General features: G+C 46.5%; 1 protein-coding gene across 2 annotated transcripts in view; it reads right to left on the reverse strand.

Annotated features, from left to right (window-relative positions):
* Nucleotides 1-341: 341 nt before the first annotated feature.
* ATP1B3 (ATPase Na+/K+ transporting subunit beta 3) overlaps nt 342-13,092 on the reverse strand; it is a 54,163-nt gene continuing 41,412 nt past the window's right edge. For both annotated transcript variants that reach the window (XM_073359802.1, XM_073359801.1), the window contains 2 exons: nt 2,674-2,760; nt 342-1,066 (listed from right to left, as the gene is read on the reverse strand). In XM_073359802.1, the coding sequence (XP_073215903.1) occupies nt 896-1,066; nt 2,674-2,760 (258 nt within the window). In that variant the 3' untranslated portion in view covers nt 342-895. The remainder of the gene's footprint in view (nt 1,067-2,673; nt 2,761-13,092) is intronic.

Below are 13,092 nucleotides of genomic sequence, written 5' to 3' on the forward strand. Positions count from 1 at the left end.
GTTTTTCATTTTAGGAATTTTGATTTTATTGGAAAACAAAAGGCTACTCACAGACTAGTGAGGCCTTTCTTTCAAGCAACTCTGTAGTGCAATTGTTACCAGGACTTGAAACCACTAACATTTCAAAGAAACTGCTTTAGATGATATTTCTGAACTAAAGTTTTTAAATGACATTGTATGTGTTTTATTTGTGTTCTACATACTGCAAGCAATTAACAATACAATGAGATTCAATTTCTCAACTAAAATACCAAATAGTACACGTTTACACATACCTGCACAGTCACAAGCATAAAAACAGACTACTTCAGCACTTAAATAATTTCAAAAATCCATACCAACACTTTTAAAATCCACTTTATTTAGTTCCCCCCAAACCAGTACAGGACTTAAGGCGTCTCCACACACGCAATTCTTGCAGAGTTATTGTTTTTTGTTTGTTTGTTTTGAAAATAACTATGTTGGTCAGGTACCATTTATTCTTATCATCTGATCCCTAAAACTGTATCAGTGTTGAGATATGACAGTCAAACCAGTGTTAAATCAATACACTATTTACATAGCACAGCAGATTATGTTTGAGACAGTCACTTGGGGATAAAACCACATTTTAGAACAGACAAAGACCACCATTATTACATATTTGGAATCAACTATTTACAGGTCCCTAATATCACATAACTATGGTCTGTACACTGGTCCAGTGGGGCAGGCAGAAGCTTGACAGGCAGTTATTTTGAGGGATTTTAAATATGATTTGGAAGCACACTATTATGCTACCCTGAACTCCATGTGCCACATTATCCCAGGTGGTCTTATATCCGGGAATGGCACATCCAGCTGATATAAAATAAAAAAACAGACAACACATTTACTTTGTGGAGATTGACGCATGCTACTCAGACATCTGAACTTTGAAAGAAATTCGTCCAAGAAACTTGTCACGGTCATCTTCATTTCTTAAATTGGGAGATCCCATAATCTTACACACAATTGTTACTTCTTCTTTGGTATGGTTGGAGATAATTGCTAGTTGAACAGCCACTAGTGGCTGAAGATAGTCAGCCTAGTAAATAGAGAGAGGGGGAAATGATTTCAGATACCACAGTGAACTTATTTGAATAAAAACAATTAAGATTGCAAATTCATTTCATCTATTGGTTTACTGGAACAAAACCTCCAACTTTACAGCGTCCCATCGAAGGGTACATCTACACTGCAAATGAAGGTGTGATTGTAGTGGAGGTAGGCACACACATGCTAGCTTTAATCCAGCTAGTGCAGCTAACAGCAGCGAAGACGTGGCAGCATGGGCACCGGCACAGGCTAGCCTTCCCAGTACAAACCTGCCAGACTCTTGTTCCTAGCTAATGCTGGGTCCATGCTGCTGCGTCTTCACAGCTATTTTCAGCCATGCTAGTTCAATTTAAGCTAGTGCAGGTCTGCCTATCCATGCTACAATTATACCTTAATTTGAGATGTAGATGTACCCTAACTCAGTTAAAATTATTTGTGTAGGAGTTAATCAGGCTAAAATTCTGCATAGCATTTGTCTCAACTGAAAAATTCAGCACAAATTAACAGTTATAGACAAGATTTTCAAGGTGCTCAAGGAAATTTGAGTGCAATTTCCATTGAAAGTCAATGGGATTTGGGTGTCTAACTCTCCAGTTTTTTTCGAAAATCCAAGCCTATATTAACCTTTTGCTTTTTACAAGCATATGGAAAAAACTGCCGTAATTTATGCTCTTTTCTGCTCACTTAACTTGCATGGAACATGCGAGAGAGACTGTGTCAGACCAAAAATATTGAAAAGGTTTCCAGCTGAAAGAACATATCTTAAAAGAAAGACCTTGGTACTGATATGGAGGTGCTTCCCACGTACACTCCATCCTGCATATAAAAGTTGTAACACAGAGAAGGTTTTAACTATAATTTATAATTATTCAAGGCATGGGCTCCTTCCAAGCAGTTCTGTTCAGTTTGTGTTCACATAGAAACTTTTCTGAAACCAAAAGTATGTTTGTCTATATGCATTTAGCATGCTAACAGTATTTATATTAGCAAATTCTGGGAAAGCCTAGAAAACTACCCCACAGTACTTCAAAGGATAGAAAGCATGGAGGACATGAAGAGTGACACCAACAACACTGGGGTGGGGGGAAAGTGTGCTGAACCAATTATTGGAAAAACAATAGTGTAACAGTCTAGACTTCTGATAAGGCCAAAAAACTGTTAGTTGCATGATTATTAACCAGGTTTAATTATATGATGTGTGTACTAATCATGTCAATGACTGGTTTTTAACTATTAATAACTGTACTGTGGACAGGCCTATCTGATCTAGCCACCTCTATTTTCATTTGAGGAGACCTAATAAAATATAAGGAAAACTGACTTTTTACAGCAAAATTACTGAAATCATGTTAGTGGGAACTCAGTCTTATTTTTCTCAGTAAGAAGACAGTAAAGCCCGATCTATTTTCCTGCATATGGGCAGGTGCAGCACAGATCTTATCAAGTACTCTGAAATACCTGCATAAGTAATATTCCATACGTGTATTTGGTTGTAAATTTCGAGTCTGAACAATGCAGTAACCAACACAGACCCATCCTAAAAATGCCCCCAAAATTTTACAAAAAAACACATGACTATCATTGAGACATACTTACATGTAAATTTTTTCCATAGTATGGAAAATACATTAAATCAATCACTCCCCCATCAGGAAAATAAGTTATCTGAACCTTGCCTTCTTCCTATGGTTAAAGACAAAATTAAAAGTTAATTCCCGTTTTAACAAACATTAAGAGGTAAAAGAAAATTACAATGTTCTAATGATGAAATGCAAGAACCCTACAAAAATATTTGAGTACTGCTGTACCAGAATAGTTTCCACAACAGAATGAACGATCTTTGCCAAATTACAAGACTCATAGATATAGACTTGTACTTGTTAAAAATTTAATATATTAATAACCTTCTACTACCTATGGTTGAAAGAACCAATTTTATTTCACAAAACAGATTTCAGCTTATACATGCTGCAACCTTCCATTTCTAATCTAGATAAAATTAATACTAATATTTATTTAGTAAAGTAGAAATTAAGCCAGAATAGTCCTAAGTTTTATTTTCAGCCCACCATCATTCAAAAAACGAAACACACATCTCTACAATGAAAACTTCAATTTATACTCCCTTTAACATAACAAAAGTATTTAAGGAAAAAGTTAGACAGTGCAACTGAATTTCCAAATATCCACAGGCAAGTTAGAAAATGTTTATTGTGAAGAAGCAATAGCAAATCCATATTTAAGGGATCACCTAGATTTCTGTTTAAATCCCAATTTTCAAACCTCCCCAAAATCCACATTTAGGACCTGTTGGAAAAATCGGCACACCAGTTCATGGCTAAGGGTTGAGTTTCTGGTGAACAGTGAGGTAATTTGACAAAGAGGTTCCTGGGATAAAGGCTACCCGAAAAAACAAAAAGAAAACCTATTGTTTAGGTGTCAACTTTTTCACAAACACGTTTTTGTGAGCAGACAGTGACAAGCATGAAATGCGTATGGATACTGCTCCTTATTGCTGAACTGCCTTCTATTGAGATCTCACTCCAAGACCAAACTCCATTACCTAAAATGCTCCTGCATTTTGTTTGACTCTTAGAGCAAGTGAATGGGACAGCTACAAACTATGCTGTGAGCTGTCCCTGGGACAGGTTAGCATGGTGATGGAGAGATACACACAAAATACGTTATGAGGTGTACTGGCCAGGAAGCCAGAATACCATGCATTTAAGCCTCCTCTTCCGCTGACTGCTGTTATTATTTCAGAGTATTCACAAGCTTTTATTAACCAAGGCCTCATATCTCCCATTTTGCAATATGATAACAGAGGCTGCACAAGGTCACTTCTGTCAGAGCTAGGAACAGAACCCACATCTCTAAAATGGCAGACCCAAGCCTCATCCACTCAGCTTTGGCTTTTGGATCAAATCTGCCAAAGCTAAATTTCCCTACATACAATGGAATTCTAGTGTAGTGATTATGTAGAGTTAAACACACATGGGTTGCAAAAAGCCAGGAAATGTCCCATGGCTAAGGCTACGACTTAGTCAAAGGTATTTTTAGTAAAAGTCACCGACAGGTCACGGGCAATAACCAAAAAGTCACAGCCAGTGACCTATCCATGACTTTTACTAAAAATACCCATGACTAAATCTTACCTGCTGAGGGGGCAGCCTGGGGCTCTGCTGCCACCACTCTGGGCCGGGAGGGTGGCCCAGTGCCCCACCACCGCTGCTGCTCAATTCCTTTGGGAAAGGGCGGACTGGAGTTCCACTGCTGCTCCCAGACTGCTGCTCCTGGGCAGCGTCCGGGACCAGCTGCCTGGGACTGTCAGAGCAGTGGCCAATGTGGCAGGTTCCAGAGCTGCCCCAGCTGCTCAGGGGGTCCTGGGGTCAGTCGCACCAGCCACTGCAGCTGCGCAAGTCATGGAGGCCCTGGAAAGTCATGGAATCCATGACTTCCGTGACCTCTGTGAAAGGCTCGCAGCCTTACCCGTGGCTAATGCAGTAGGGACTAGTGTGCAGAGACACCAACCTTGCTCTGAGACACTGAGAGGAGATTATGAAAAAAGGTAGGGAGGAATTAGGGACATTGCATGGACCTCCACCCCTTGCCTCCACTGCACCCCCAACCTCTTCCAAACACAGAGAAGGGGAAGATCAGCCCTAGGAAAGCAGCCCTTCTATGTCACCGAGGGTCCTTAATTATCATTACCAATCCTGGGCCTGGACTTCCTTCTGGACTTCCTTCCCAGGATGATCCTCCTCCTCCTCAGTCATGTTCCCTCTCTCCTCCACTGCCACCATCACTGCCTGCTCCTGCTTTTCCCCAGGTGACTGTAGAGTGAGAGTCTGATAGAATCAAGCCACAGCCATAGTCAGTGAAGTCTGGGGTGCTGGATTCACTGCCCAAACCATAGGTTGCCAATTGCAGGCAAACTGTCCTGCATGGCCCTTGCTGGCATGCTCCAGGTACTTAGAGCACATGATGGGGGCAGTCAGAGTGCAATATGCAGCCTTTGGCTTGGGCGGTGAACCCAGCAGTGCCCCAATCCATTCAAAATCACCACAGTTTGCTTCCTAACAGACTCTCACTGCGCAGTCTGAATGTGCCATCGAAGCAGTAGAGAAGAATGCCCACGGCCATACCTGCTGTATATTGGACCTAAAAATCAGGAGGATTACTGAAAATTAGGGATAGTTGACATCTCTGGCTAGGGGTATATATACACTAAACACTAAGCCTTGGCTCTGACTCAAGTTTGAACCCAAAGCCCCTCTCCCCATCCATACACAAAATCAGTCGACTCAGGTCAGAAAGTCCTTGCACCCTGTACAGGAGGAGGGGAAGGAAGGGGAGGGGAGCACAGCCCAAGTCCTACTGAGTCAGGTGAAAGTCCAGGCATTTCACAGTGTGGATGCAGATTGGGTCCAGGTTGCCAGACTTGTGTCTAGAGAATCTGCCAACCTATCCCACAAACCACTTCCCAGTCCTTCAATTCCAAAGCTTGCCACTTACTTTCCAGGAATAGGAAGCAAAAAACCATTACCTTTTCCATAACTGGTGTTCTTCGAGATGTGTTGCTCATGTCCATTCCATATTAGGTGTGTGCGCTCACCACATGCACCAGTGCTGGAAGTTTTTCCCTTAGCAGTATCTGTAGGGGACTGGCTCTGGTGCCTCCTGGAGTGGAGCCCGCATGGTGTGGAATAGAGAGGGGCGGCAGGTGGCTCCCCCAACCCTCAGTTCCTTCTTGCCGGAAACTCCGACAGTGGGGAAGGAGGGCAGGTTGTGGAATGGACATGAGCAACACCTCTCAGAACACCAGTTACGGAAAAGATAACTGTATTTTCTTCAAATGCTTGCTCATGTCCATTCAATATTAGGTGACTCCAAAGCAGTACCCCTGGAGGTGGGTAGGAGTTCATGGATGTGTAGATTGCAACACAGCTCTGCCGAACCCAGTGCTGTCTCTGGCCTGCTGAGTGATAGCATAATGAGATGTAAACGTGTGAACAGAGGACCATGTTGCGGCTCTACAGATGTCCTGGACTGGGTGTGCGCCAGGGAGGCCGCCAAAGACAGCTGCACTCTCGAGTGGGCTCTGACAATCGGTGGCAGCGGAACCCCCACCAGGTCGTAACAGGACCTTATGCACGAGGTGATCCAATTAGAAATCCTTTGCGAGGACACAGGGTGACCCTTCATCCTATCCGCTGTAGCGATGAAGAGCTGAGTCGATTTTTGGAAAGGCTTGGTACGTTTAAAGAGAAAGCCAAGGCATTCTAGACATCCAGGGCGTGAAGACATCTCTCCTCACTGGTCTTGTGCGGTTTGGGACAGAATACCGGGAGGAAGATGTCCTGGTTCATAAGGAAGGTGGAGACCACCTTTGGCAGGAACACCAGGTGGGGCCACAACTGAACCTTATCTTTGTAGAAGACCATATATGGAGGTCCTGAAGTCAAGGCTTTAATTTCAGAGTCCATCTTGCCGATGTCACCGCCACCAGGAATATGACCTTCCATGACAGGTGGGAAAGGGAGCAGGAACCCAGCGGCTCAAAGGAGGGACCGGTGAGCCTAGAGAGGACCAAGTTAAGATCGAACTGCAGGACAGGAGTCTATGCAGGAAGAGTCTCCCAAGGCCTCTCAAGAATCTGACCCTCATGTCATGAGAAAACATCATCTGGCCCTGGATCGGTGAGTGAAAAGCAGAGATGGCCACGAGATTCGCTCTAATGCAAGAGCATGCCAGGCCCTGGTTCCTCAGATGAAGCAGGTAATCTAAGATAGACTGTATGGAAGAGCACGAGGGAGAGATGCTGCGCTCAAACGCCCAGTGGGAAAACCTTGTCCAGTTGGTCCGGTAAGTCAGTCTGGTTGAGGGCTTCCTGCTTCCCAGGAGGACCTGTTGGACCTCATACAAGCAGGTACGCTCTTCCGGGTTCATCCACGCCAAAAGGTGGAGGGACATGAGGTTCCGGTGCAGGAGCTGACCATTGCCCTGTGACATCAGGTCCAGTCAGTTGGGCAGGGACCAGGGAGGGGCCGCTGCCAGGATCATGAGTGTGCTGAACCAGTGCTGGCAAGGCCACACCAGGGCAATCAAAATAACCTGTGCCCTGTTTCTCTCTTGATCTTTGCCAGGACCCTGCTGATGAGAGGAATCAGAGGAAACGTGTACATCAGGTTCCCTGACCATGACAGGAGAAAGGCATTGGAGAGGGAGGCCTTGCTGTGAACAAAACCGGTGGTATTTCCTGTTTAGCCTAGTGGCGAACAGGTCCACTTGGGGAGTTCCCCACCTCTGGAAGATCATGCAGGCTACCTCCAAGTGGAGCGACCACTCGTGGTGCGAGAAGTCCCTGCTGAGGTGATCCACCAGCATGTTCTTGACACCAGGGAGGTGACAAGCTTCCAGATGGATTTCATGGCTGATGCAGAAGTCCTAAAGACAGAGTGCCTCTCGACAGAGAGTCAATGAACGTGCTCCCTCTTGCCTGTTGATGTAGAACATTAAGGCCGCATTGTCCGTCAGGACTCTCACTACCTTGCCCGACAGGTGAAGTAGGAAGACTGCATGCCAAGCGGACTGTCCTGAGTTCTTTCATGTTTGTGTGTAACGTCATCTCCTCCTCCTCTTGGGTCTGGAGGTCACTGAGGTGTGTGCCCAGCCAAAGTCCAAGGCGTCCGATACCAATTCGATGGAATGATGGGGGAGGGAGTCTCGAACAAAACCCCTTCTAGGATGGTTATGCGATCAGTCCACCATCGCAGTGAGGAGAGTACTGTCAGAGGAATGGTAAGGACCGTGTCCAGGTGATCTCTGGACTGGTAATAGACTGTCACCAACCATTGCTGCAGGGACCACTTCTGGAGCCTGGCATAGCAGACGACACAGGTGCAGGCAAACCTTAGCCATAGTCAGGGGGAATGCGGAGACCTCCGCGATGAGGCCCGTCAACGTCTGGAACCTTTCTAGTGACAGGAACGCTCTGGCGCAGGTCGAGTCGAGCATTGCTCCGCTAAACTCAATCCTTTGCACCGGAACAAACATAGACTTTTTGTCATTCACTAGGAGGCCCAGGGAGCGGCACATGGCTTGCAGCACCGTGACATCCTCTTGAACCTTAGAGCTGGAGTTGTCCTTCGCCAGCCAGTCGTTGAGGTATGGGTAGATCTGGATACCCCAACACCTGAGGTATGCAGCTACCACCAACATGCACTTGGTAAATACTCTGGATGCTGTTACCAGACGGAATGGGAGGACCACAAACTGGTAGTGGTGGGGGCGCACCATAAACTGGAGAAAGTGTCTGTGACCTTGAAAGATCGCTATGTGGAAGTCTGCGTCCTTCAAATCGAGGGCAGCATATCAGTCTCCCAGATCCAGGGAGGGGATGATAGAAGCCAAGGAGACCATGCAGAACTTTAGCTTCTTAAGATCCTTGATGAGGTCCCTCTGGTCCAGGATGGGCCGAGACTGCCCTTGGCCTTTGGGATTAAGAAATACCGGGAATAGAACCCCTTGTTCCTGTACCTGAGAGGCACTTCTTCCACCACACCCAAATGCAGCAACCCCTTTACCTCCTGTGCAAGGAGACTCTCGTGAGAAGGGTTCCTGAAGACGGATGGGAAATGGGGTGGAGGGGAGGTAGAAGTCAACTGCAGGGTATAACCCTCTGCCATAGTATTGAGGACACAGCTGTCTGAAGTTATAGCTGTCCATGCGGGGAGGAAAAAAGAAAGGCAGTTGGAGAACAGCAGGACAGACGGATCCGGGCTAAAGTCTGGTAGGTTGCCCTTGAGCGCATCCTCAAAACGCTGGACAGAGGGAGGAGGTGGGTAGCTTGGGAGGCACTTGTAGCCCCTATTCTTCTTATGGGGGGGGGAGCTCCTGGCAGGGTTGACTCCCTTGGCCCGGAGATTGCTGTGGTTTGAACCACTTACGGGCTGAACCGGGAACGTACAGCCCCAGAGGTTTCAGGGTAGCGCAGCATTCCTTAAGGCCATGCAGTTTACTGGCCATCTGCTCTGCAAACAGGGCCTGGTTGTGGAAGGGGAGGTCGTGCATCGATTGCTGAGCCTCTGTTGACAGACCCGAGAGGAGCAGCCAGGATGCCCTTAGCATGGAGATGGCAGAGGCCATGGTGCAAGCTGGGGAGTCTGCTGCGTCTGAGGCTGCTTGGAGGGCTGCTCTCACTGCAGCCATGCCCTCTTCGAGGATCGCCCGAAATTCCTTCTTGGACCCTTCGGGCAGCGAGACCTCGAATATGATCATAGGCTGCCGCAGGCTTGGCGGTTGGCCACTCTCAACTGAAGGCTGGAAGACTAATAAATTTTTCGCCCACACAGATCCAGTCTCAAGTCTTTATTCTTGGGCGCAGCCCCAGATTGATCCCACCTCTCCCTCTGGTTAATGACTTCAATTACGAGGCAGTTGGTTTAAAGCTTGGGAATCAGGGCATGCCCCATCCCTCGGCTGAGTCGTTTCCAGGACCAACTAAGTAGAACTAATACCAAGGGTAAATACTAAACTATATACACTATTTTACAAAGAAACATTCGTGAGACACACTGAACTATGCGAAAGCTAGATAAAGCAGCAGAAGTTCCAGCACCATCAATGGTGGCAAGAAGGAACTGAGGGTGGGGGGAGCTAGTGGTGCCCCTTATACTGCACCAGGAGGGCGCCACTCCAGAGGGTGCCAGAATAGGTCTCCTACAGATACTGCTAAGGGAAAAGCTTCAGGCACCAGTGCATGTGGCAAGCACACACACCTAATACGCAACAGACATGAGAAAGCACTTGAAGAAGAATCTTCTGTTTCAAATGCAGCTGCTTGGCAACTACCCCTGTGCCAGTCTAGATAGGGGAAAATCTGCGGCTAAGGGAACAGGCATGACCAGCAGCATCTGGGTCACAGCTGGCATGTCAATATCCCCCTCTGAGAGGTGCCTTCAGCAGTTCAAAAACTGCAACTGAAATGTCCTCTACTGTCATGCAGATGTTCTGCCTATTTTGGGATACAGGCAGAGCATGAAGTAGAGAAGGTCATGCAGTTGCTCTGCCAGTGTCCCAAAATAGGACAGAACATGAGGTGGAGAAGTCCTTCCACTCTGTCGGGGTCTGTATGGTCTCCAGCTGCTGGGAACACACGGACCCAAAATAGCTCATCTGGATGTATTTGTGAACTAAAACCACTCAATACACTTCCAGTCAACCACCATAGGTCACACAGACAATTCTCCCACAATCCGCTATGAAACAACTGTCAGTTGGCAAGGGCACTAGGAACTCTAGGATACAATAGTAGACGTCCGCAGAAGCCGACTTGGGTCTGCATATTACAGTATGGATGCAACAGCAGGATTGTGAAGCCCAGGTTTCCACTGCACTGTGGATAACTCAAGCATGGGCTTGGAAACATGAAGTCTACAAGCCCGGGTCCCACAGATCAGGGCTTAGTGTGCAATGCAGATCCACATTAGGAGACCAGGGTCCTCTCTTATGCTCTACCACAGACTTCCCAGGATGAATGTGGGCATCGCTTACACCATCATTTTTGGATGCAACAATCCTGAGGTCTCTGCAGAGAATGCTCCACCCCGTGAGATTTAATATATAATACTTAATCTCATCAACACATTAATTTGTTTGATACCGATCAGATTTACTGGATACGATATAAATCGGTAGAGACAACAGAGGACTGTTTTCATAAGCTATGGTCCAGAGGCCACACTTGGTTACGGAGTAACCTGCAGATAAAGTTAACCGAAGCACTTGATTAAATTTTACTAAAAATGTTAGTAAAATGTAATTGACTGCTATAGATAATGGTCCATTACTTAAGTAGTTATATACTTTCTCATGGACATGATGTTTCCAGAAGCACCCAGGACTCATTGCTAAAAGTTACATACAATCTAACATTTGAGGCTCCTTACTCTGGAAGAGATCATGCCTGTTCAGATCCATACAAGGAGGGGGCACTCCACATTCAAGTCTTCCCTATACAATGTGATGGCGAAACTCTCCACAGCTTCACAGCATTGTGCCCGCCCCTTCTGGACCCTGTGGAGGGCTGTCAGTGTAGTCCAAAAGGGAAGTTAAAAATGGACAGGAGTAGTACTGGGGTAAAGGATGCACATCAGCCTCCCACTGGCCCCACAGAAAAAATAAACCTCAAAAGTTAGTACAGCTCCAGCCCTTTAGTAATTTTTTAACATTATCCCCATGCTCCTGTGTATGCAAGGCTATTGAGAGCCAGAGCAGCAGCAGGCACAGATGGTCCCTCCACAGATGGCCCTGGATTTCTAGGAATCCTCCAGGTTTGAGAGTGGTAATGAAGAGGAATCTCCAAAAGGTTATCTTCACAGATCCTCAAGTACAAAGTCCCTTGATGGATTTTGCTGCAGGAGGGGAAAATTCAGGCCTTTGCTTGTTCAATTCGACCCACAGAGTAGGGAATGCAAAAGTGGCTTTTCTGACATAGATGCCGCTTTTCTATATGAATTCATGACAAAAGCAGTGTAGCAAACATATGTAGTAAGGATCAACTGTAGGGGTAGCAGTTAAATGGAAACAAGAGAAAAGGGAAGAATGCAGGTAGAGAGAGCAAGGAGAAAGCAGGAGAAAAACACATGCAGAAAACATCCAATTTCAGTATGGTAGGCTTTAAAAAAATAAACCCAATCATTTGTGATGTTTTGGATCCTGTTCCCAATTCTTCTCTGACCTGTAACTGTATTTATTTCTTCCTTCTTACTCAACCTCCTTTGGAGGCACATCTGTCAGATTGTTTGGCCTTTGAGCTAGCAAGCCCTGCTATATACTGCAAAGATTCAATATTTCCCATTACACTGTCCTTGTAAACTACAGTAAGTACTCACATACAGGAAAACACACTTTGTTCAATTGTATTTCTGTAATGATTCTTTCAAAAAACAAAGTATGGAATACATGAAAAGGGAAAAATGGATTAAACAGAAGTAGAGTAGTTGCACAACTGCATATACAATCATCGTATTTATATGCACAGATCTGGTAGCTATATGCACATAGGTATATTTGCATGTACAACTGCCTGATGAGCAACTGCATGACTAACTTTTGGAAAATCTGACCCTAAGTAATATATATGTGTGTGTGCACGCATGCAACTCAAGGAGATTACTGCAGAATAATCTACAAGAATTTCTAGACCAACGGTGGGCAAACTTTTTGGCCCGAGGGCCACATTTGGGTATGGAAATTGTATGGCAGGCCATGAATGCTCACGAAATTGGGGGTTGGGGTGCAGGAAGGGGTGAGGGCTCCAGCTCTGGGGTTGGGCCAAAAATGAGTTCAGGGTGCGGGAGGAGGCTCCAGGCTAGGGGTTGGGGTGCGGGTGGGGGAGTGAGGGCTGCAGCTGGCAGGGCAGGTTCTTGGGTGCAAGAGGGTGGGACTGAGGGGTTCAGAGGGCAGGAGGGGGATCAGGGCTGGGGCAGGGGGTTGGGACGCTGGAGGGGATCGGGGCACAGGCTCCGGACAGCGCCTACCTCAAGTAGCTCCCAGAAGCAGCAGCATATCCCCCCTCTGGCTCCTACAAGGAGGCACAGCCAGGTGGCTCTGCGCGCTGCCCCGTTTACAGGCGCCATCCCTGCAGCTTCCATTGGCCTTGATTCCCGGCCAATGGAAGTTGCGGGGGCAGCGTGCAGAGCCCCCTGGCTACTTCTACACTTAGGAGCCAGAGGGGGGACATGGTGCTGCTTCCAGGAGCTGTGCGGAGCCACAAAATACACAAAGCAGGGCAAGGCCAAGATCCCACTCCCTGACAGGAACTCGAGGGCTGGATTAAAATGTCTGAAGGGCCGGATGCGGCCCCCGCCATAGTTTGCCCACCCCTGTTCTAGACCCTGAGTTCATCAGTGGCCTGGTTTTCAAAGATGATTAACACCAACAGCTTCAGCGGAGATTTGTGGTTGGTCAGCACTCCTAATAATCAGCCCATAGTTTGCAAAATACAAAATA

This window comes from Lepidochelys kempii, chromosome 9 (genome assembly GCF_965140265.1).
Source record: "Lepidochelys kempii isolate rLepKem1 chromosome 9, rLepKem1.hap2, whole genome shotgun sequence".
NCBI lineage: Eukaryota > Metazoa > Chordata > Testudines > Cheloniidae > Lepidochelys > Lepidochelys kempii.